We start from the raw sequence: 24,225 nt of genomic DNA on the forward strand, positions 1-24,225 counted from the left end.
TCAAAATAAAAGGGCCAATAGGTATTCCGTTTACAATTCCAGCCCACACATTTACTGAAAATCGTTGTTGAAAGTTTGTTCGCCGAATGGCATGCGGATTTTCAACTGCCCAAAAATGCGTGTTGTGAAAATTGTGAATACCATTGCGTGTGAAAATTGCTTCATCCGTACCTAAAATGTGTCTGGTAAAGTTTGGGTTTAACTGCTGCTGATGTAACGACCACTCGCAAAAGTTTACTCGAGGCGCATGATCAATTGGAAGTAAAGCTTTGTACCCTTTGGACGTGAAATGGATACAGTAATTTATGCCTTAAAATTCGCCAAACTGTGACTGGTGATAATCCAAATTGCGTTGCAATTGTTCTAGTGCTTATGTCAGGATGCTCTTCGATGATATCTAAAATCAAATTCTCCAGATTTAAAATGCGCTTAGGTCTAATGGCTCCACCATGTTGCCCTGGCCTCGGCCGCAAATTTCCAGTTTCTTTTCCCTGCTGAACCATACGCAAAAAAGCTTCACGCGACGGATGATACCTATGAGGAAACCTTTGTGCATAAAGATTAGCTGCAGCCACACTGTTTTGTCTTGATTCCCCGTATGCCAGTAACATGTCCGTTAGTTCCTCATTTGAAAAATTATGCGGCATAATTTTAATAAAAAACGAAATACGACCACAACTGTATCAACTGATAGCAAAGTAGGTACTACTAAACATAATAAACATCATTCGGACTTGTTTACTTCTTAATTTGAAAACAAAATTCCACCTGATAAAGTTATTACATTTTTGTGAAAAAAAAGAACTCTCAGAACGTCTCGAACTCAGAACTCAAGAACATCTCAGAAACTAAAAATATTTTACTTACATTTTTTTTCACTATTAGTCATTATTTATCATTAGCATCTGTTACTTTTAACACTTCTGTGTAATTTTTAATTGAGTTTAATTAATTTTTTGTCCTTCTTTTACCATATGGGGCGTCAGCGTGGACAAACAAGCGTTGTAGAACGCAAATTAATTATACAACATTGGAAAGATGGAAAATCATTGCGACAAATTTCCAAAATGGTTTGTAGGCCGCACTCTACCGTGCAAGGAATTGTGGATCGTTATAAAAGTGAAAATAGAATATCAAATAAAGTAAGGAAATGCCCTCGAAAAATGTTTAATTCGTACGACGAACGTTGGATCCTCAGGAAAGTTGCGGAAAACCCGAAAATATCTGCACCGAAGTTGGCAAAAGAAATATTTACGAAAAACAGTTAATCCTCAAACAGTCAGAAATTTCTAAAAAAAAATAATATTCATAGTAGAGTGGCTCGAAGAAAACCTTGGATCAGTAAGGTAAATAAAATCAAGAGGTTAAGCTTTGCTGAAGAACACAGAGACAAAGATTTTTTATTTTGGAAGGACGTAATTTTTACAGATGAGAGTAAATTTTGTATTTTCGGATCAGATGGACAACAACGGGTGTGGAGAAAGCCCAATGAATCTCTCAAAGAACAAAATCTACGAGCCACAGTAAAGCACGGAGGTGGTTCAGTCATGGTCTGGGGGTATATGTCAGCTGCAGGTCTTGGAAATCTACATTTTATAGAGGGTATAATGGATCAGAACATGTATTTGGACATACTTAAGCAGAATTTAAAGGCAAGCGCCCGAAAATTCCGAATTGAAAAAAAAATTTAATTTTACCAGGACAATGATCCAAAGCATAAGGCACAGAAAGTAAAGAATTGGTTGCTCCATAACTGTCTAAAAATACTTGAAACTCCACCGCAAAGTCCAGATATTAATGTCATTGAAAACTTATGGTCACATTTGAAATTTACTATAAGAAACCATGAAATTTCAAACAAAGAGCAATTAAAAGTAGTGATTCAAGAAGAATGGTCTAAAATATCACCCGAATATTGTGAAAAATTGGTGCGATCAATGCCCAATCGTTTGGCAGATGTTATAAAAAATAAAGGACTACCAACAAAATATTAATCTCTTTTTTATGTTTTTTTTCCTGTATATTTTTAATGGCGTACGAGTTTCATTTTGAGTTGTAAAATCGAATGTAAATTTAATTTTCTCATTTTTCTTAAAACTTCTTTTTGTGAAAAATATATTTTTACTTTTATTTTGTCTTTCAAAGGCCATCATATAAAATGTATATATTATTTTTTTTTGATGTAAGTAAAAAATATATTTTTGTAAACAAATAAATAAAATGTAAGGGGTGTACGAGTTTCATTTTGACTGACTGTATATACACTACATAAAAGCAATAAGTTAAATACCTAGTAAACATTTAACATTGCGTTCATGACAAGATAACTTCTAATAACCTTTTCATAAGTAAATTAGCTTCTTCCGGTGCTCTTTTCGATTTATTCTTATTGCAGCCCTGAATATTCTTAATACATCAGAATTAATTTTATATTTTCTTCTAAACAGATTTAAAAAAAATGAGTTATGACGACGTTATTCCCATCTTGGGTGATTTTGGCCGCTACCAAAGGAGAATTTATTTTTTACTCTGCTTGCCTGCGATCTTATGTGCCTTCCATAAGTTGGGGAATGTTTTCTTAATAGCCGAGCCAAAGTATAGGTAAGTAACCGAAAATTATGTTCAATTTTCTATATATGTAAATATGACGTACCTACCTCACTATTTTTTAAGTGTTACAACTGCTCATTCATACAATAACAAATTACATAAAATTAGAATGATTTGGCAGTTTGTTAGGCTCTAATTGAGTTAAATATTTGTAACCTTATTAATATCTGCATTTATCAGCTAATTGCACCAAAGGCCTGTGTAATATCAGACGTTAAATGGTACATTTGTAGTAAATATAATCCACCTAACTGCTTCTTGTGGTACAATTGTTTAATTTGAAAGCTAAAAATAATTTATATATTAGTTTTTATTATTCTACGTAATTCAGGATTTTAGTTAAAAAATAACATTTGTATAAAATGTTAATAAAAAAAATTACCCTGCTTCATCAAAGAGCTGCCTAGTGCCCCTATTATATTCAGACATTGCAAGTTCAACTCTCTCAATTTGATTGTCTTTACACCAATCCTCTACAAATTTCAATAAATGTGATGCTACACCTTTTCTCCTGTAACTGATACAATACATTAATTAATTCATTATATTTTAATATCAATCTTGAGCTTTACTTTTTATCAACTCCCAATCTGTATATCCATCCCCATTTAGGCTGCAAATTGTGCTTCATGACTGCTACAGTGCCAATAATCTGCATAGAAAAATTAAAATGCTTATAAAGCACTGACATGATTTTGTTGAATATTATAGGTTAATATAATTATATAGTCCATCCTGTACACAGTACAGTTAAAATAAATACAAAATTTGTTTACCAGAAGTAAATCATAACAACTGATAACATCATGAACCTCATTTATATTTTGCAAGACATATACACTTCATTATAAAATGTTCCCCATAACACTTTTGATACTGTTTTTAATTTTAAAACAAACAAATAGTAATCTTTTACCATCTTGCTTTAGCAATGTTAACTTTACAGTATACAGAGGCTATGATGAGATTGTTCTACAACCAGATATAATTAACCAAGAACATCATGAAGTTACAGAAATAACTGTTGAAGATCAAAAAATACCTTTTCTTCAGACTGGTTGCTTCAAGAAGTTACCTAAGCTACAGTATATCACTATTAAAAAATGTGGTGTGCGCATCATTTATCCAGGTGCATTTGACGATTTATCAAGTTTGAAGGTTATAAAAATAAACTATAATAATATAAGAGTAATAAAGAGTGGCATTTTTCACTCTTTAGAATTAGTAAGATTATCACTAGTGCTAAATGACATAGAAATGATATGGGACAATGCTTTTTATAATTTGACGTATCTAGAAGAGCTTGACCTTAGCTATAATAAGCTCACCACACTGACCCCTAATCTATTTTATAAAACAAACGGCTTAAGAAAAATAAATTTAGCTCACAATAGAATTTTATATATAGGGGATTATTTTTTTGCAGATCTATTTAATTCAAACTTTGACACAGAAGGACCAATTATAGATCTAACAACGAACAATTTGACTAGTATTGACAAGGATACATTTAGTGGAGTCTATTATATAGATTCCTTATTGTTAAACGATAATAATTTGCAAAAAGTTCATGTTCAAGCATTTTATAGTCTCAGAAGTGGAAACCTATTGGACTTAGGTGACAACAAACTGGATGGAATACCCACAAGTTATTTTCAAAAATTTAAGGAAGTTGTAGAAGATTAAGAGTAATTTAATTGTATTTTTCATGTTTATAATATTTGTATGGATTATTAAAATTTTGCTTTAGTTGTCTTAGTTTAAAATGTGGAGTTTGTTTAAAGAAAATCAGCAGTTTTGACAACCTTAAGACTTAAGTTATACTATGCTTTGAGTATGATATTTCTAAATAGCAAAAATGAACCTTTTAAAAATTACTTAAATATAGGAAAAATTTATGTTTCATGAAAATAAACTAATGTCAATAATGTCCTAATTTTCTAAATTTTAAAGCGGTGTTTTAGTAAAATATAGAATTAATTGGATCTATACTCATGGAATCCATAAAATCTATACTTTATACAGCACTTGAAAATATTTATTAAATAATGTGGGTAACCTCTTGAGTGTAGGCAATATACATTTCTAGAACTCACTTAAACAGACCTAATCATACCTTTTTTCGACCTGTAGGCTTTTCATTCATCTCAAGTAACTCAGCTTCATTAATGATCTTATACCAACAAGACCTTGGATCTTTATTGTGAAAATATGGCTCATAGGATTCAGCCACCCATGCCGTCAAGGGTTTTTTTTCATACATTATTTGGGCAGATTTCATGGTAACTGTGGCATATATAAACATGTATATTGCAACCATTACCAATGGTACCATTAGAATACAGTTTATTAGATGAACTTGGAAGAATATGAATAAAACTGCTATAAATATAATTGTTATTTGTAGGGTGGCCTAAAATTATTTATCCATTTACATTTTAAGCTTTGGTAAATAAATGATTCTTACTTCATGTAATAGAGTTCCTATAAACATGTCTTTTATGTTTGATGCATAGGCTTTCCTGATAATTTCTGATACTTGTGGGGTATCGTTTTCGGTTTGTTGCCGTATGATTATATAATACATGTTATGGTTTTGGTAACTCAGTAAAAACCATAAGATTAATTAATTTCTAATAAAAATATTATGTTTACGTTTACGGCTGTTTTGTAGGTTATTTTTTTGTTGACATTTGATTTGGGAAATGACTATGTGTGTGAAGCTAGCTTCCGATCGATATCCAGCAACCAAAATCGAGAACGCAGCATATGCCGGTTGCCAGCGACCAATTTATAGTCCGCGCTCCCTGTTATTTAATCAATATAATGCCCGTATCTCCTGAAATTCCCAAGGGATTTTAATAATTTTTTGTCCAGATATTAACAATGAATACCTAAATCGACTGACGGTGGTCTCAAGCCTCTACAAACTAAGGTTTTGTTGTGAAAATTAATTAAAAAGTCAAATGGTAAAAAAATGAAAAAGGCTCTAACTTCCAAAATTCCCAAAGGATTTGGATAAAACTTTTTTTTATAAAAGATAATGAATATCTAAATTGATTTTAGATGGTTGCAAACCTCTACAAACGAAAGTTTTTTGGTAAAAAATTATTAAAATGTTAGATGTAGAAAAATATAAACGATTATAACTCCCAAAACTCCCAAAGGATTCGAATAAAACTTTTTAATGTAATTACTAATAAATATCTAAATCGATTTGACATGGTTGCAAATTTCTACAAACGAAGGTTTTTTGGTAAAAAATTATTGAAATGTTAGATGTAGAAAAATATAAACGACTATAACTTCCAACTTAACTTAAAAATTATTGTTAATGATATCAATTCTTCTTGTGGTGATAATAAGGAACTTAAATTTTTTTATAAGTCTCTAATATCAGAAGTTTTTATACTTACAACAATATCATCTGTGGAAAATTGGTTTTTAACATTAATTGAAATATGTTCTTCGCCTTTAATTACCGAACATTTAGAGAAAAGAAAAATTAAAAATTGGGGTAAAAAGAATATCTCTGAATCTGAAAGTCTGAGTAAAAGTCTATCCACAGATGTTTTAAACGAAAATGATTATGTCTATAATAATACCTTATATGAACAATCATTATTTTATCAACATTTCAAAAAAATTTTTATTCTTAATATGCCCAAAAATGTTAAAAATATGAATAACAAATTTTTTCACCCAGAGATTGCTACACTTGTTTTAAAAAGATACTTACCCTACTTACCCATGTGGTCCGATATTATCTCTGAAGACAGAGTTAAAAAAGTATAGCAATGCACCTGTCGAAGGACATTTCAAACAATTAAAGCATAATACATTGCCAGGAAAACGGCTAAAATGTAGTAGATTTTTACGTATTACAAGAGAAATGACCTTAGGTTTGCGTAAACAAATTATATTTGACATTGAAAAAGTTCGCTGTACTGGAAAAATTTTAAAAAATAAACAAGATCCAAATTAAGGCATGTTGCATCAGGAAAAGTGGGGAAAAAAACAAAAATCAAGAGATCCAATTTATTTCGGACCAAATAATCATTTTCTGAAAAATATCACGTTAAGAAGTGGAACCTATCCTAATGGCTTAATTAAAGATATAAATTACTATAAAAAAAATTCAACATTAAAAAAAATACGTGGTGGGATTCTATACGGGGGCGAAACCATTCAAAATTTTCAAACTTTAGATGATAGAAAATGGCTTTCAAATTTTTTGATTGAGATAGTTTTGTTTCTATTTAGTAAAACGTCAATAGTAACTTATATAAGTTCTTTTGAAGGTTGCAGCTTATTTAATGAAAATTGCACACCGGATTTAAATTTATCTGCACCTAACTCATATTTATATGCATATTTGCAAAATAACTGCCATTGGTGTTTGGTTTTCATAAATTTAAAAAAACGGGAGTTTTCTTTTTTAAATCCTTTCGGTAGTTCAGTATCTGAAACAAAAGATTATTTTTTAAAATTCTCTAAACAGTATTCTTTAAACAAATCCAAATGGAAGATAAAGGTTTACGAGCACCCGAAGCAAAGGGACAGTTTTAATTGTGGGGTATATATTTTGCTTTGGGCTGAGAAATTATTTAAGGGGAAAGACGATAATTTATTTGTGTGTTCCGAGCCAGAAGATCAGCGCTATGCTTTGAAATTATTTTTGGAAAATAATTTCAAAGATATGTCTCAAAGATGTGTTATTTGCGGAGAGACTCAATTATTAATAACTGCTAATTGGATTGAATGTGATGTTTGTAAGCGATGGTACATGACTCAGTGCCTCGGAGAGGAATACATCGAAAATGATTTCGAAGCTATAACTTACAATTGTCCTCTTTGTACCGATTTTATGAATATATAAACAATCATATACCGTCAAACGGGGTTAAGTGAATCATAGTGGGTAAAATGAATTAATCGGGTATTTCCGCAAAAAAGTCGATCCCGTCGCAGACCTGCCCCATATAGTGACATTATTGCATCGAGATGACCTCGTTAGTATGTCTTTGTATCTGGTAGGGTGTGTTTCGCTGCTCAAAAAAATACACGTGAGTACCATAACTACATGTTCCGGTTAAACGATTTTTTTGTATTTTACAAAACTTTGGAAACGATTGGTTGCGGAAGTGATCAATATTAATATTTATTTACTTGAATGTAATTAATGTGTTTATTAGACATTAATAAACAAATTTGTGCTTAATTTTTGGTAAATTTTTTTTTTGTTGAATTTTAGCATTTTTTTTTTCTAAGATGGTAACTTTAATGGGTAAAATGAATCATTTAAGTGTCGCTGTAAATTTATGATTAAATTTTTTAGAACTTTTTTTTTAAATAATTTTTTATATAAGAAATATTTTTTTATTAGTTTTGGTCTTTTTAGCATGCCGAGAATTTACAAAAAAAAAAATTGGGGCCGCAGGGAAAATGTAACTACGATCAAGAATATGTTCGTCGAGCAGTGGCAGCGGTTAGACGAGGTGATATGTCCATGAGACAAGCATCTGAAAGATTTGGTGTACCTTTCAGTACCATTCAAAGAAGATATAATGGCAAACATTCTTTAAAATATGGTCGACAGCCTGTACTAAATGGTGAGCAAGAGCTAAGACTAAAGGAGACAATCAAAATTTGCGCCGACTGGGGATTCCCATTAAAAAGTACAGATGTTAGAGCAATTGTGCAACAATATCTAAATAGACTAGGAGTAAGGGATTCCAGATTTAAAGAAAGTATGCCAGGGATGGACTGGTTCAAAAGTTTTATGAGCAGAAATAAAGACCTTACCGTTAAGTTGGCTGAAAATACAAAACGCGTTAGAGGTGCATTAACCCGCGAGGTTATTCAAAAATATTTTGAAAACTTGCAGGTCACGTTGAAAGACGTCCCTGCTCAAAATATTATCAATTACGACGAGACCAATTTTGTGGATGATCCCGGGTCGGCTAAAGTAATTACAAAAAGAGGTGCAAAGCATGCCCATAGGTTAATAGACTCCTCAAAGACCAGCACAACTGTGATGTTTGCAATAGCCGCTGATGGAACATTACTGCCTCCATATACGGTATACAAGGCAAAACATTCCTATGATGGTTGGACAGAGGGAGGAATTGAAGGAGCAAGATATAACAGAAGTGTTCGGGACAGTATTATTTTCCCTTAATTTCATATTTAGTTTAAGTGTAGTGGCAACAGCGCTCATCTGTCAATCTATTTATAATTACGCGCTGTTATTTCCCCGCTCCCCGGACAATAAGTTAGTCGTCTATTGTCATCGATTCGGTAACGATTAAGTAACGTCGCGCGGCCGCCGTGTTTTGGCCCTCTGTAATCGTGCGGTTACTGATGTAAATTTTAAGTTTAATGTTTGTTAAATACTCCCAATAACTGTGTAAGAAGTGTCTATTTGTTTTCTTTATCATTTATAACTCAAGTATGAATAAATTACGTTCTGAGTTCGAGGAATTCGTAGTTTATCATTTGCCCTGTATCCGAGTATTTTAAGTGGGTAAAGCAGCTAAGACGGGTAGTTTTAGCTGGCCCCCACATTTTGGCGACCGTGACAGGACCTCGGCTTACAGTGGCAAATCGACGCTTGAGTTTTCACAGTTAAGAGTACGGATAAGTTCGTTTGGATTTTGAATCAAGATTCTGTATATTGGGAAGTATTATTTTTTGGTTAATCACATATCGTGTGGGACGTGGTTTTGACTAGTTACCATGGATCAGGAACTAGAAGCTCAGAAAAAGGCTCGAAAAGTTTACCGTGGATCTTTCACGAGAACAGCCAATGAACTCGCGAATTTGTTAGATGGCCCCCGTTCGGAGGAAAATAATGAGGCTATTCGTGTTTTATGGGAGACTTTAAAACCAAAAGCAGAAGATTTGAAAGTGCGGGATAGTGCGATTTTTAAGAGTTTATTGGAGGACGCATCGGAAGATGAACTTTCTACCGAGGTGGACAGTTGTGATATGTATATCAAACGGTTTTGTGAACTGAACCTAAGGTGTGAAAAACTTTTCGTGGATGCCGATTTAGAGTCTAGTACCCGTATTGTGCCTAGTGTAAATTCGATGACAGGAGAAAGTCAAGGTAAGCGAAAATTTAAATTACCTCGCATCGAGTTAAAACCTTATGATGGTAGTGTTCAGGGGTGGTTGTCTTTCTGGAGCCAGTTCCAGAAAATCCATAGTGACTCTGACATTGATGACCATGACAAAATCGAGTATTTGTGGCAGACGACAATCCCAGGAAGTCGAGCAAGACAGCTTGTTGAAAGTTTTCCAGTTGTAAGCGAGAATTATGTCAAAATTATTGATTGTATGCAAAGTAGGTTCGGCAATAAAGACATGCAGATTGAGGTCTATATCAGGGAACTTCTTAAATTAATTTTGGGTAGCGCTACTGGAAAACAAAAGGTGGATATTACTATGCTCCATGATAAAATTGAGACACAATTGCGGGCACTCGAGACTTTGGGTATTACAACGGAAAGTTGTTCAGCTTTACTTTTTCCGTTGATTGAGTCATGTTTACCTCCAGAGTTGCTTCGAGTTTGGCAGCGTTCACCCTTTTCAGTAACCAGTGTTCCAAGTGATGTCCCTGATGATCCTGGTGGTTCTGTGTTAGAGTTGAGGTTAAAAGGTCTAATGAAATTCCTCAGTAGTGAGGTGGAGAATGAACAGAGGATTAGTTTGGCCGCAGACGGTTTTGGTTTGACGGAACGTATGTCAGGTGTCAGATTGTGTTCTAATGACGATAATTTTAAGAAAAGAAAGTCTGTTAGAGGTGACATAGTTTCCACTGCCGCGGGTCTTGTAAATTGCGATGCTGCCAGTTGTATTTTTTGTGGCGGATCTCATGAAAGTGCCTCTTGCTTCAAAGCCAATAAAATGTCACTAGAGGAAAAGAAAAATATTTTGTCCAGTAAGAAAGCTTGCTTCCGTTGCTTGAAAGTGGGTCATCAATCTCGAAGGTGTAGAGGGCGTTTCAATTGTGTTGTTTGTGAAAAATCCCACCTTGTTTTGATGTGTCCTAGTCTGTCAGTCAATCAAGTCGCTTCCAAACAGGAAAAATGCTATAATGGTGGTCAAAGCAGTGACGTTCGAGAAGAGAGAACTGTTGTACGTGATCAGACGTTGGCGAATTACACTAACACTTATGTATTTTTGCAAACCCTTCGAGTCCAACTAAAAGGTTTAAATGGGTACAAGACAGTGAGGGCGTTAGTGGATAGTGGTTCCCAGAGGAGTTATATTTTGAAGTCAACAGCTGCTCAACTCGAATATAAATCCAAGCGCTCTGAAAAGGTGATTCATTGTTTATTTGGAGGTAGAGAGGCAGGTTATGACCATCAATGCTATGATATTACATTAAGTGGTGAAAACTTTGTGTTTTCTATGGAGGCTCTGGATCAGCCTATTATATGTAGTAATATACCTCCAATATTTAGTGGTCAATGGTCAGATGAACTGGCAGACCTAGGTATTCAACTTTCCGATTCCCAAGATGCCGGGCCCATAGAGCTATTGTTAGGAGCAGATGTAGCTGGTATTTTGTATACGGGAAATCAAAAGTCTTTGTCTTGTAGTCTGATGGCGATTGAGACTAGGTTGGGATGGACTGTCATAGGAAAGGTTGTAACTAATGGAAAGAGAAATATAAGTGCTGCTATGACAACTCTAAATCTCTTTGTGAAGGATGCCTCTATAGAACAACTTTGGGAACTGGATACTCTGGGTATTAAGGAGCCAACGGAGCAGAGAACTAAAGAAGAAATGGCGATGGCAGCTAAGGAGCTATTTCTTGAAACAATTCGCATCAACGATGAAGGGCGATATGAGGTTAGATTACCGTGGGTTGATGGACACCCTCCCCTCCCTTCTAATTACTGTCTGGCTCAAAAGAGATTGAAGTCCAATATTACCAAACTGAGACGAGATGGACTTTTTCAACAGTGTGACCAAGTGTTTAAAGAGTGGGAAGCAGAGAAAATTATCGAACGGATTAACCCGGAAGTGCACGTTAATAAAGGTCATTACCTTCCGCACCGGGTAGTAATCAAAGACAGCAGTATGACCACAAAGTTGCGACCGGTATTTGATGCATCTGCGCATGAGAAGAACAAACCGTCACTTAACAATTGTCTAGAAAAGGGTTTGAATCTTGTGGAGTTGATACCGTCGCTGCTTTTAAGATTTCGAGAATATAAACTAGGAGTTATAGCGGACATCCGCAAAGCTTTCCTGCAAATCAGCGTGCATGAAAATGATCGTGATTTTTTAAGGTTCCTGTGGGAAGATGATCAGCACAATGAGGTTGTTTTTAGATTCAGGAGAGTTGTATTTGGAGTGAATAGCAGTCCTTTTTTATTAGGTGTGACATTAGAGTATCATCTTGAGCAATTCCTCAGAAAAGGTGACAGAAGCAGTTCTTATTCACGAGACACTGTTGAGAGATTACGGCACAGCTTTTATGTGGACAATTGTGTCACAAGTGTGCCAGATGGTGACACTTTAGCTATCTTTATTCGCGAGTCTGTGGCAATCATGGCAGAAGGACAATTCGAATTGAGAGGGTGGGAGCACACGAGAATTGGTAATTTAGAAAAAGAATCTGTTCCCTGCCCTGTACTTGGTTTAATTTGGCATCCCGACCAAGATGTTCTAACTCTTAATCCAGGTTTTTTGGAAATTGATGTTGACAATTTAGTGGTCACTAAGAGAGAAATTCTATCGTTAACTCAGAAAGTGTTTGATCCCATAGGATTTACGTCAGCAGCAGTATTGCTTCCCAAATTATTATTGCAGAAACTGTGGGTAAAGCAACTGACTTGGGATGAAACAGTGGATGAGGAGTATGCACAAGTTTTTAAACGCTGGGTGCGAGAACTACCATATCTGATGCAAATACGAATTGCAAGATGGACTTTGACTGGTGGGAGCAATATACAAGATGTCAGCATACATACCTTTTGTGACGCTAGCAAGGATTCTTATGCATGTGCAATTTTTTTGAGAGTGGTTGTGCACCAAAAAGTCAATGTTTTTCTGTTAGCAAGTAAAGCTAGGGTATCACCACTAAAGAAAATGACGATACCAAGGCTTGAGCTTTTGGCCGCAGTAATAGGTGCAAGACTTTTTAAGAATGTCAGAGAAAATCTCAATACTACCGCACATTGTTATTTTTGGAGCGATTCATCTACGGTAATATCGTGGATACAAAGAAAAGATCAATGGGGAACATTCGTCTGGAATAGGGTTATGGAGATCCGAAAGCTAACCATAGCGGAACATTGGAGACATATACCAGGGGCTTGTAATCCCGCAGATCTGCCTTCCCGGGGTTGTTTTCCAAAGCAATTATTTGAAGCTAAATGGTGGGAGGGACCTACGTGGCTCTATCAGGAACCAGACCAATGGCCTTTGGAAAACCCAAACTACAATGAAGAGGAGATTTTACAGGAGCGACGAAAACAGCTGGTATTAGCCCTTGCTGATTTAAATATCCAGAGTGAATGGAATTTATCCTACTTTTCGAATTATCACAAGACAATACGGATGCTTGGTTGGATTCTCCGGTTTTGTTATAACATCACGCATTCAGATAATAAGAAAAGCGGTGAGTTAAGTGCTGAAGAATTTACGGCTGCCGAGACCTTGGCATTTAAATTGATCCAGCAAGAGTGTTTTTCGGGAGAGGATGATAAAAATATCAGCAATCTTCAACCATTTTATGATGAAAAGGGAGTGCTTAGATTGAAATCAAGAGTGTCTAACAGGGAAGATACTGAATATTTCCGATTTCCCGTTATTTTGCCTGCCAAGCATCCTTTAGTACAGAGTTTGATTTGGTTCGAGCATACGAAGTCTTGCCATGTTAGAACCCAAGGTCTACTGAGTCTCTTACGAGAAAAATATTGGATTATGGGAGGAAGACGTAGTATTCGAAGTGTCATATCCAGATGTGTAGTGTGCAAACGACAGCATGGAAAACCCTTGGTTGTTCAATCACCACCGTTACCTCTGGATCGAGTGCGTTTGGCAGTTCCATTTGAGATCACCGGCGTGGATTTTGCTGGCCCGTTATTCCTGAGAACTGGACAAAAAGCGTGGTTGTGTCTTTTCACATGTGCGGTGTACCGCGCGGTTCATTTGGAGTTATGCACGTCGCTTTTGACCGCGGGGTTTTTGCAAGTGTTTCGTCGTTTTGTAGCTCGGCGCGGTAGACCTAAAAAGATTTATAGCGACAACGGGACTAATTTCGTTGGTGCGGAAAACGCTTTATCGGCTCTTGATTGGGACTCGATTTTACGCGATACCAGTGTGCAACGTATCGTTTGGAAGTTTAACCCCCCGACAGCGGCGTGGTGGGGTGGGTTTTGGGAACGGTTGATAGGAGTTCTTAAACAGCTATTACGGAAAATGTTGGGTCACGCGTGTTTGGACTTTGAACAATTGTTAACCTTGGTTTGTGACTGTGAAGCTGTTGTCAATGCTCGACCGTTAACATATTGTTCCGAGGATTCCACGGACTTGGCTCCTCTTACTCCATCTTTGTTTTTGCGCGAACAAACCGACTGGGGTTTACCTGACTGTGATTCTGTTGACCGCGCTTCCTTGTGTCGCAAAGCAAGGCATATCCAACGTTTGCGAGATGATTTACGCGCGCGATTTCGCACCGAATATATGGGACAATTGAAGTTACTATCCAAAAACGCAAAGTGCAGTCCAGTCCGGATCGGAGATGTAGTGCTAATCGGTAATGACAATTCTAAGAGAACGGACTGGCCAATGGGTAAGGTTAGTGAACTTTTATCGGGTAAAGATGGTCAAGTGCGTTTAGTGCGGTTAGAAACTCCCAGAGGTGAATTGTTGAGACCCCTGCAACGACTTTACCCGCTGGAGTGTATTACTATGGAGCGAGATGTGGAAGCAACTCCTGGTCCTGAATCCACTACACCAGAAGCGTTCCAAGACAGTGAGGAGGCGAGTGGAAGAACCGAGGATGTGTTGAACAGGTCGGCTGAGGCAGTGAAAGTGACTCGGTGTGGACGTGTCAGCAAAATACCTGCGAGGTATTTGTGATTTTGTTGACTGACTGTAAGTAGACTGTAGTATAATAATAGTTTATTGCTGACTGTCTCTCCTGAGTTGTGAGAAATCTTTATGTGAAAATATTTCTCAGGTGGGAGAATGTTCGGGACAGTATTATTTTCCCTTAATTTCATATTTAGTTTAAGTGTAGTGGCAACAGCGCTCATCTGTCAATCTATTTATAATTACGCGCTGTTATTTCCCCGCTCCCCGGACAATAAGTTAGTCGTCTATTGTCATCGATTCGGTAACGATTAAGTAACGTCGCGCGGCCGCCGTGTTTTGGCCCTCTGTAATCGTGCGGTTACTGATGTAAATTTTAAGTTTAATGTTTGTTAAATACTCCCAATAACTGTGTAAGAAGTGTCTATTTGTTTTCTTTATCATTTATAACTCAAGTATGAATAAATTACGTTCTGAGTTCGAGGAATTCGTAGTTTATCATTTGCCCTGTATCCGAGTATTTTAAGTGGGTAAAGCAGCTAAGACGGGTAGTTTTAGCTGGCCCCCACAAGAAGCATGAGTGGATGGTTTCACTCTGATATATTTGAGGACTGGTTTAAGACAATTGTCATGCCTTATTTTCGAAAGCTTGCTGAGCGTAAAAATTTTAATAGGCGATAACTTAAATTGCCACATTACCACTAATGTCGTACAGCAATGTGAGAATAATGAAATTGATTTTGTCTTACTCCCTCCCAATTCAACTCATTTGCTTCAACCGCTCGATGTCGCGTATTTTAGGCCTTTAAAAGCTGCATGGAGATCCACCTTGGAACAATGGAAACTAAAACACCGTGGAGTCATTCCTAAAACGGAGTTTTCAAGGCTGCTGAGACAGAGTGTGGAAAAGGTTGGCATAAAGTCGAAAGAAAATTGCATTGCTGGTTTTAAGGCATGTGGAATTTTTCCGCTCGATCCCAACAAAGTTTTAAATAAAATTCCACGAAATTTACACATCGATGAAAATGGTGAGAATAATGATCAGGCCTGGAGTAACACAATAATCAGTCACCTAAAAAATTTAAAAACTACCCCGAATCAATCAACAAAGAGAGGAAAAAAAATTATTATCGAGGCTGGCAAAAGTGTGTCAAGTCAACGTTTATTATCAACGATAATAGATAAAACACCCACAAAAAAAATCATCTAAAAAAAACATGAAAAAAAACGAAAGAAGAGCCCTGGAAATATCGCATGATGAGTTAGATCGAGAGTTAGATAAAGAATTTTCCCTAAGTGATTTCGAAAATATTGTTGAAAACTTTGACGAGTTTGATCCGAATCCGTCGACATCGAATGATGATACTTACATGATCGACACAGACTTATCCATGGAGCCAAGGATTGGGGAGTTTATTATTGCAAAGTTTCCAACCGAGAAACGAGATCGATTGTTTGTTGGCAAAATCGAGAATTGTTCAAAGAAAAAAGAATTTACTATAAATGCCATGAGAAAAAAGGGAAACTCGGAAAAGGGGTATTTTGTTTATCCAGAAATACAGGACCTTTGCCTAATAAGCCAAGACCAAATTATTAGAAAACTGCGTCAAAAGTCTTTCAAGAGGGGTAAATTTGTTTTTAACTTAGACAACGACGAATTTAAAAAGTTGGAGTAATTTCTTTTTTGTTAATTTTCCTATGTTTTGTATGTAGACTTAAGTTTTTTTTACCAAGAGTGCCATTTTTGTTTAAAGAAAAGTTCCTAAGTTTGTTGTTTTTATAAAGCCTTAATATTCTGTGATAGAATGTGTTATAGAATAAGACTTTGTTACTTAATCTTACTTTTGTTACCTTTAGAATAAAGAATTTGTTTTTTTTAAGTGTTTTTTTCCGTTTAAATCTTCTTTTTTTATTTTTTGTTGATTCATTTTACCCACATTATGTTTAAAGTGAATTTTACAGCACTTCTAATACATGATTCACTTTACCCCAAACCGGAGGGTAAAGTGAATCAGACTTTATCAAAAAAAATGGAGGACTTCCCATGCTTAAATGCTTACAAGTTTTAACAAAATCTTTTAAGACGTTTACCAGAATCTACAATATTTTTTACATATTTTTTAATTTAATACTTTGGCAGAAAAACGAAAAAAAACACTTATTTTGATTCACTTAACCCCATTTGACGGTACCTATGTTTGTTTCAAAAGTTTCAAATAAATAAGTCTTTTAAATTTATTTTTATATTGTAAAATTATGTATAATCTTTGTCTCGCAAATTCTTTCATTATCCTTTTAAAATCTTTCTATTGTCATTAAATTCTACCCAAAATATACATTATTTATCTTCTCAAGTAACTGACCCACTTTCCTGCAGTCTTATTGTCTAGATAGTAAGAACCATCGATACATAAACTTTTAGGTTTTTACCGAATTCAATACAATTTTCATACAGATATTTTTATTACGCTATATTACTCTTTTCTTGGCTTGGGATAGCAAGGGTGAAGGGGAGGAAGGAGCCCTTTTGCGGTTTTTTAATCATAATAAAGTACAAAGGCTGCTCACGATTATCTTTAAGTTCTAAATTATACCTTTAAATTATTGAGTCTATCAATAATAAGCATCAAATTGTTAGGAAAACCTTTTATTTCTTGGATTGGGATTGGCAAGGGTGAAGGGGAGGAAGGAGCTCTTTTGCGTAGGGAAATCAGGAAGAAAAATATCATACCGGCAACTGTCAGATATTGAAGCGAGTATTCGGGCAGACGCGGTCGGGAAAGAACACGGAGGGGTTTAGTGGGTAGTGTCTTCACCGAGCCCCACACTGTCCTGGAGTGCCTTGTGCATCCCAGTTCATGCGTAAATGCATTTCCCGTCGTGTAATAAAACAAAATTTAAAAAAAAAATTACACCAAAGTGCGCAAAGAATTTTATTGCTGGGCAGTTCAGTGGGTAAAAACCTAACTGCTTCTAACAACATATACAAATTCCTGGATGAATTTTCAAAAGGATCTTAACTGAGACCACACATTGTTATAAACGAGGCCTATGTAAGTTCTCCTTAAATACAATTAATGAAACCTCCTCGGGTATACTTTCTAGCCATCCTGGTAACAATCCAGCCAGTGGTTTTAACGTAATTTTTGATTGGACCTTTCTGGAGAATATTGACTATTGTCTCTTGAAAGAGAGCGATTACCTAAAGGGAAGCCCCGGACTCCTTTTGTAGAACCTGACTGTAGTATCGACGACTTAGAGCTACTAGCCCCGATGGTTTAATTCCATACTACTATTTGGCTGGACTTGAATCTTGTATTTCTACTCAGAAATCACTATCTTTGTATTTCTTATATAAAAAAATAAACAATTGAAAAATTATTATGGTCTTTTGATTGGTTAAAATAACTCAGTTTAATTAGTTTAAATAGAGAGTTTTGCAACATTTCTTAAATTTCATCACTTAAAATGTTTATTATTAATAATATTAAAAAAAAGTTTTATTTAAATCCTGTGGGAGTTTTGGAAGTTATAGCCTTTAAGTTTTTTTTAATACATCTAACAATTCAATAATTTTTTACCAAAAAACTTTCGTTTGTAGAGGTTTGCAACCATGTCAAATCGATTTAGATATTTATTATTAGTTGTATAAAAAAGTTTCATTTGAATCCTTTGGGAGTTATAGTCGTTTATATTTCTCTACATCTAACATTTTAATAATTTTTTACCAAAAAACTTTCGTTTGTAGAGGTTTGCAACCATCTAAAATCAATTTAGATATTTATTATCTTTTATAAAAAAAAGTTTTATCCAAATCCTTTGGGAATTTTGGGAGTTAGAGCCTTTTTCATTTTTTACCATTTGACTTTTTAATTAATTTTCACAACAAAACCTTAGTTTGTAGAGGCTTGAGACCATCGTCAGTCGATTTAGGTATTCATTGTTAATATCTGGACAAAAAATTATTAAAATCCCTTGGGAATTTCAGGAGATACGGGCATTATATTGATTAAATAACAGGGAGCGCGGACTATAAATTGGTCGCTGGCAACCGGCATATGCTGCGTTCTCGATTTTGGTTGCTGGATATCGATCGGACGCTAGCTTCACACATGAAATTGACTAGCATTGACTAGCGTCTACGATCTAGGATCTAACATGAACCACAAAATATTAACCTATCCACCTATGGAAGTAAGTAGGTTAATATTTCGTAGGTTCCTGTACTATTTATGTTGGTTATTGTTGTTGTTCGTATTTGTTCATTGTTTAAATTAATACAACAGGTGTAAATTTAACAAAAACTGCCTTTTAATGTTTGAACTTTACAAAAACGTGTTCGTTGTTACTCAATCCACACTTATAACCTATCCGCCTTCTGTACGTGACAGTGTTGTCGGATATCATGGATGCTACAGTTCCTTGAAACTGCAGGGCAAGGTGGTTCAGTTTGCTGATGATACCACCATACTATGGAGCCATAAAAATTCTGATTATATTAAGACTTGTATCCTTGAAGACCTTCAGATTTTATCAGGGTGGTGTGCTTCCAACAGGCTCGTGTTTAATGTAAGAAAGACGTCTATTATGGGGTTTAAGTGCGATGTTCAGGGTCTGATGTTTGACGAAAATTCCCTCTTGCAGATTAAAGAGTGCTGCAAGTTCCTAGGAATTACCATTGATGGTCGCCTTCGGTTTGAAGATCATATTTTACATTTAGCTGGGAAATTATCTTCTGGATGTTTCGCAGTAAGAATGGCAAAACAAGAGCTGGGAGGGGTGGTTGCACGTTTAGTGTACTTTTCACTTATTGAATCTCATATTCGGTATGGCTTGCCTTTTTGAGGTTTAACCAATAAGGGGCTACTTAACATTATCTTTGTTATTCAAAAAAAAGCAGTTAGATACCTGTGTTCTGCTAAGTTAAGAGATTCTTGCAAACCCCTCTTCATTTCTGAAAAAATCCTAACTCTTTATCTTAGAAACAGCTGCTTTTATTCACAAAATTTCCAAACTACCCTCTGACACTGGCCATTTAACTCGTCGTGTAAATGATGTTCCCCTACCTATTCCTACGTCTTCCCTTACCAAAAACTCATTAATTTACATAAGAAAAAAATTTACAATCATGTTCCTCTGTGTGTTAGACATATATCGGATGTTAAGAAATTTAAAAGAGAATTAAAGTCGCTTTTATTGGCTAAGGCATATTATAACCTGGATGACTTTTTTAATGATAGGTTTTAACCTTGGACATGTTGGAAAGTTTTCTTTTTTCCTTTTTTCTTCTCTAGTTTTGTCAACAAGTTTACCTTTATTTAGTAATTGATTGTTTTATTTAGTTATCTTTAATTTAAGTATGTTCAAAAAGTTTTGTCTTCTTGTGTTTAATTTTGTTCATTGTTCTGTCAATTTTTGAAATTGTATTTGTGTTTTGTTTTTTTAGCTTGTAGGATGCTTGTACACAAGATTATTCTTACGTAATATAGCACATTTTCTTTCTTTCTTTCTTTCTTTCTTTCTTTCTTAGGTTAATATTTTGTCAACATAAACTAATTTAAATTTAAATTCGCATATTAAATTATAAGGGAAGGAGGAGCTTGCAAATTTAGAAACTTACTGTACACAAGCTTGATGTAGGATTTTTTTCAGGTGCATGCTTCCCTATGAAGCTTCTAATGCAACTTACCACTTAGAGCCCAGTGAACTCCAAAAGTGGTACCCGTACAAGAACAGCACAAAAAACGAGTATTCCTCTTGTCAGTTTTATTACAATGATTCGCGGAACCCCCAGTCTTGCGAGGATTTCATATTTGATCATGAGACTTATGGTTACACGTCGGTTATTGAGGTAGAAAACAAATTTTCAGGCTATACGGGGTGTTTTCAAAGTTGATTTATTTATTTTAACTGCTGGTAGAACTCGGTTAACCGCTGTTATCCAAAGAAGTAGATTTATCAAAAATCACCTATATAAAATTTGCATAATAAAAGAAATAATATAACATTAAAAATTTGGAAAAAGAATAATAATAATAAATTGGTTTATTTGACAGTACAAAGGAATACTTAATTGTAGTTATTACCACAAAAAGGAGTGTATGGTAACTGACAATAAATATACTCCCTATGGCTTTAATGTATATCTATAAAATACAAAGCAATAAAGAAATAAAATTCTTATCCGACGCTATAGCATGTTAATGATATAATTTGCATACTTATACAATTTTTGATTCAACAGAAAAAAAAACATTCCGCTATGAAACACAACTGAGACTGGGACGGGATGAAAGCAACCTTATAAAAAAATTATAAACCCTGTTGTAAATTGTACTTGGTACTTTTAATTTAGATTTGGTTTATGAATTTATTACTAGTAGCAAGTTTTTTTTATAACGGTATTTAAATGATGCTGGTTTTAACCTTTTTAAATCAAATGCTATATTATTGTATATAGCATGTAAATATTATACGAGATATGCACGTCGGATCTAAATTTAATTTTTTGGTAAAGCATGAAACAAAACGACCACTGAGTGAAGTTTGCGAAGGTTTTAATTTGTGAATAACTGGGTCGAATTTTCTTATACCATATACAAACCTCAAACAGGCCCTCTGAACTCGCTGCACTCTCTCTCTTTATCTTGCTTGGTCAAACAGGAATCATAAATATATATAATCATAAATAATTAAAGTGGCTCAATAGTGCGTCTGTTAAAGTTAATTTTAGTTCCTGATCTAATTCATCTAATGCATGCCTATGCGGATACAGTAATTTTAGATTGGCATAGGCCTTTTGCACAAATCAAGAAACATGGTCGGTGAATCTTAATTCAGTGTCTAATATAACTCCCAGGTTTCTTGCTTTTTGAACACAGCATAATTGTGAATTATTTAATTTTAGTTTAAGTTGGTTTTCTATATCGATTTTATGGTTCCCAAAAATGAATAGCTTAGTTTTTGTGGGTCTTAAATGATGTTGTTCTGAGATTTTTACTAAGCTGTTTAAGTCTTCGTTAATGTGTAACTGTGCTTGTGCTACATTATTTTGTATGTTGGTGTAGAGTAACTGTTCATCAGCAACAAAGCTAAAATCTGTACTGTGTTAAACTGCATGTGTAATGCCACAAGTATAAATACAATGATGAAAGCCCGGAATCCTGGGGGCGCCACAGTAGAGAGAACCTTTGTCCGAGCAGCCTTTATCTGTTTGCACATATTGAACTCTTTCAGATAAATAACTTTTGATTAGATTAACAGCATCTTCAAAAAGTCCAATATAGTGTAATATTGCAAAAAGTAGTTTATAATTTATCCTATCAAAAGCTTCTGTGTAATCTAATAGTCTAAGAACACAAGAATTTCCAGCATCCAGACTTATCATGATCGAATCAGTGCCATCTAATAATGCTGTACAACTGATTGAATCCTGATTGACGTAATGGGAGCATATCGTATGCATTTAAGTGTTCTATTAATCTGGCAGCTAAAATTCTTTCAAATATTTTTGAACAAGGTGATAGGATTGATATAGGCCGTAATTCATTATAATCCATTGGTTCATTTTTAGTATTTGGTAGTGGGAAAACCTTTGTAATTTTCCAAAACTCTGGAAACGTATATGTGAGTATGCATTGGATTTCTCTAGTCTATAAAGTCTAAGCTGATTACACCTTGAATTTTGTTCCAAGTTATCTAACTTCAATATAAATCCAAAATTTTCCTTTTGACTCTGAATGTAATCCCATGCAGTTTGTATGTGGAGAGGTTTTCTTTAAGAAATCATCCGACCCCACCCATGTTTGTAAATTTAGTTACTAGACTTCGGACATAGGATACCTATTTAAAAGAAGGAAACCACACATTTTTTATATCTTCATATTGATATTTCTTGGCCTCCTTGCTCCCTAGATTTAATTCCTTGCGATTTTTTCTGTGGGGCTATTTGAAAGGATTGGTAGCATGATGGAGTAGTGAAAACTCGGGAAGTACTTCAAATGGGCATTCAAAATTCTTGTTATTTAATTTGTGGTCACCAGGATTTCATTCTCAAATTTATTAAAGCGTCTATTAACGTGCGTAAATAAGTACTCACTTTACACACTTTCCAGGATTTATAAAGTTTTACTATTTTTACGCACTAGTGTCTAAAAAAGTATTTTTTTGTAGTAATTTGACGTTTACGTTACAATTTGTCAAAAAAAATTTTTGCCTTTTTTTTTTTACGTCTTAGTGCGTAAAGTAATTTGGTATTTTTGATTTTTTTTTCATGTTTTCTTCGGTAGTAGACCAATTTTTGTATGTTACATGTGTGTAGAATCCCCTTTTTTTTATTCATGGGAATTTTCGGCAAATTTCCCATTCATAAAAAATCATTTTACACAAATAATTACTTAATAATAAATTTTAATAATGTCTAGTAACTCTCTTTTTATGCAGCTTTTGTATAGGTGATTTTTGATATAAATACTTACTTCTTTTGACCAGTTCCACAAGGTATTAAAATAAATGACTCAACTTTGAAAACATCCTGTATAATCCTTCTGTATTAGCTTTTATTTACTTTTTCCTTTTTTTTAGTGGCGGTTAACCTGTGATAGAGCATATTTAATAGCCGTAGGAAATTCATTATTTATGTTTGGAGTTATGTTTGGATCTATAGGATTCGGGGAACTTTCAGACAGGTACAACCTTAGTGCAACCTCAAGAATGCAATAATTATACATACAGGATGGTTAATTTATATATAAAAAGTATTTTATTGGGTGTCTAAACTTCAATAGCGCATCTGTTTAGAATATGTTTTAATTTTCTTTGTAAGCATATATCGAGAAAGACTCCGTTTTCGAAATATAGTGTGTTAAAGTTTTAAGAAAAAAATAAGTGTTTTTTGTAATTTTTGGATTAAAAAATACATCCCCTTTTTGTAAATTGGTTTTACCCACGCATCCTTAGGAAAATTTGGAAACACTGTTTCTCAAACAAATATTTATTTGGTAAACGGAATAGTAATATATTTTTTTACAGTTTAATATAGTCTTAATTTACTCCATAAATATCTTGACTAAACCTGTTCTTAATATGGTTAATTCTGTCTCTTACCTCATTGTATGTAACTTTAAGATTTTATAAATATTTTTTTTGAAAATTTTTGTTCAAGAATATTCAATTAAAAATCACTTACGGACGCTACTGATAATTTTTTCTCCTGATCTTTACTTTAGATCAAAGATCAAAAAATGATTTTTGTTACTCCAAAGGCGTGTACCAAATTTCATAGAAATATCTAAAGTAGTAACAAAGTTATGAATAAAACACATTTTTTTCATAAAACTTTAACACGCTGTATTTGGAAAAGGAAGCGTTTCTCGATATGTTAATAAAGCAAATTAGGACTTATTCTGAACACAAAATACGATTTTAGACATTACAATTCGGCACACCCTGTATATTTAGCCTACACCAACGATTTCAGTCATACGTCACTGTCAAACTTTGAAACCTCATGCTTTGACGTTCTTTTATGTTATTCATTGCGAGCGAACGTCAAGCGGG

General features: G+C 34.5%; 2 protein-coding genes and 1 long non-coding RNA gene across 6 annotated transcripts in view; 2 read left to right on the forward strand and 1 right to left on the reverse strand.

Annotated features, from left to right (window-relative positions):
- LOC126737543 (organic cation transporter protein-like) overlaps positions 1 to 24,225 on the forward strand; it is a 54,621-nt gene that overhangs the window by 15,859 nt on the left and 14,537 nt on the right. For all 4 annotated transcript variants that reach the window (XM_050442841.1, XM_050445029.1, XM_050444293.1 and 1 more), the window contains exons 2-4: positions 2,448 to 2,601; positions 20,320 to 20,518; positions 23,251 to 23,354. In XM_050442841.1, the coding sequence (XP_050298798.1) occupies positions 2,459 to 2,601; positions 20,320 to 20,518; positions 23,251 to 23,354 (446 nt within the window). In that variant the 5' untranslated portion in view covers positions 2,448 to 2,458. The remainder of the gene's footprint in view (positions 1 to 2,447; positions 2,602 to 20,319; positions 20,519 to 23,250; positions 23,355 to 24,225) is intronic.
- On the reverse strand, positions 2,689 to 5,284 carry LOC126740712 (uncharacterized). The gene is made up of 5 exons (XM_050447195.1): positions 5,078 to 5,284; positions 4,727 to 5,023; positions 3,183 to 3,262; positions 2,993 to 3,127; positions 2,689 to 2,895 (listed from the first exon to the last, which is right to left on the reverse strand). Exons 1-5 carry the CDS (start codon positions 5,195 to 5,197, stop codon positions 2,787 to 2,789), a joined length of 741 nt encoding a protein of 246 aa, XP_050303152.1. The 5' UTR covers positions 5,198 to 5,284; the 3' UTR covers positions 2,689 to 2,786.
- Positions 3,457 to 4,361, forward strand: LOC126741506 (uncharacterized). Its single transcript, XR_007662312.1, has 2 exons — positions 3,457 to 3,768; positions 4,037 to 4,361. It is a non-coding gene; the product is annotated as an uncharacterized LOC126741506 (long non-coding RNA).

The sequence above is a fragment of the Anthonomus grandis genome, chromosome 1 (genome assembly GCF_022605725.1).
Source record: "Anthonomus grandis grandis chromosome 1, icAntGran1.3, whole genome shotgun sequence".
Taxonomy (NCBI): domain Eukaryota; kingdom Metazoa; phylum Arthropoda; class Insecta; order Coleoptera; family Curculionidae; genus Anthonomus; species Anthonomus grandis.

Coding starts and splice junctions, on each gene's coding strand:
- LOC126740712 (XM_050447195.1), bottom strand. CDS start 5,197: ATGTATTATATAATCATACGGCAACAAACCGAAAACGATACCCCACAA. Junction 3,128..3,182: donor AGATTGGGAGTTGATAAAAA/GTAAAGCTCAAG, acceptor GTATTGTATCAG/TTACAGGAGAAAAGGTGTAG. Junction 2,896..2,992: donor CAGCTCTTTGATGAAGCAGG/GTAATTTTTTTT, acceptor AATTATTTTTAG/CTTTCAAATTAAACAATTGT.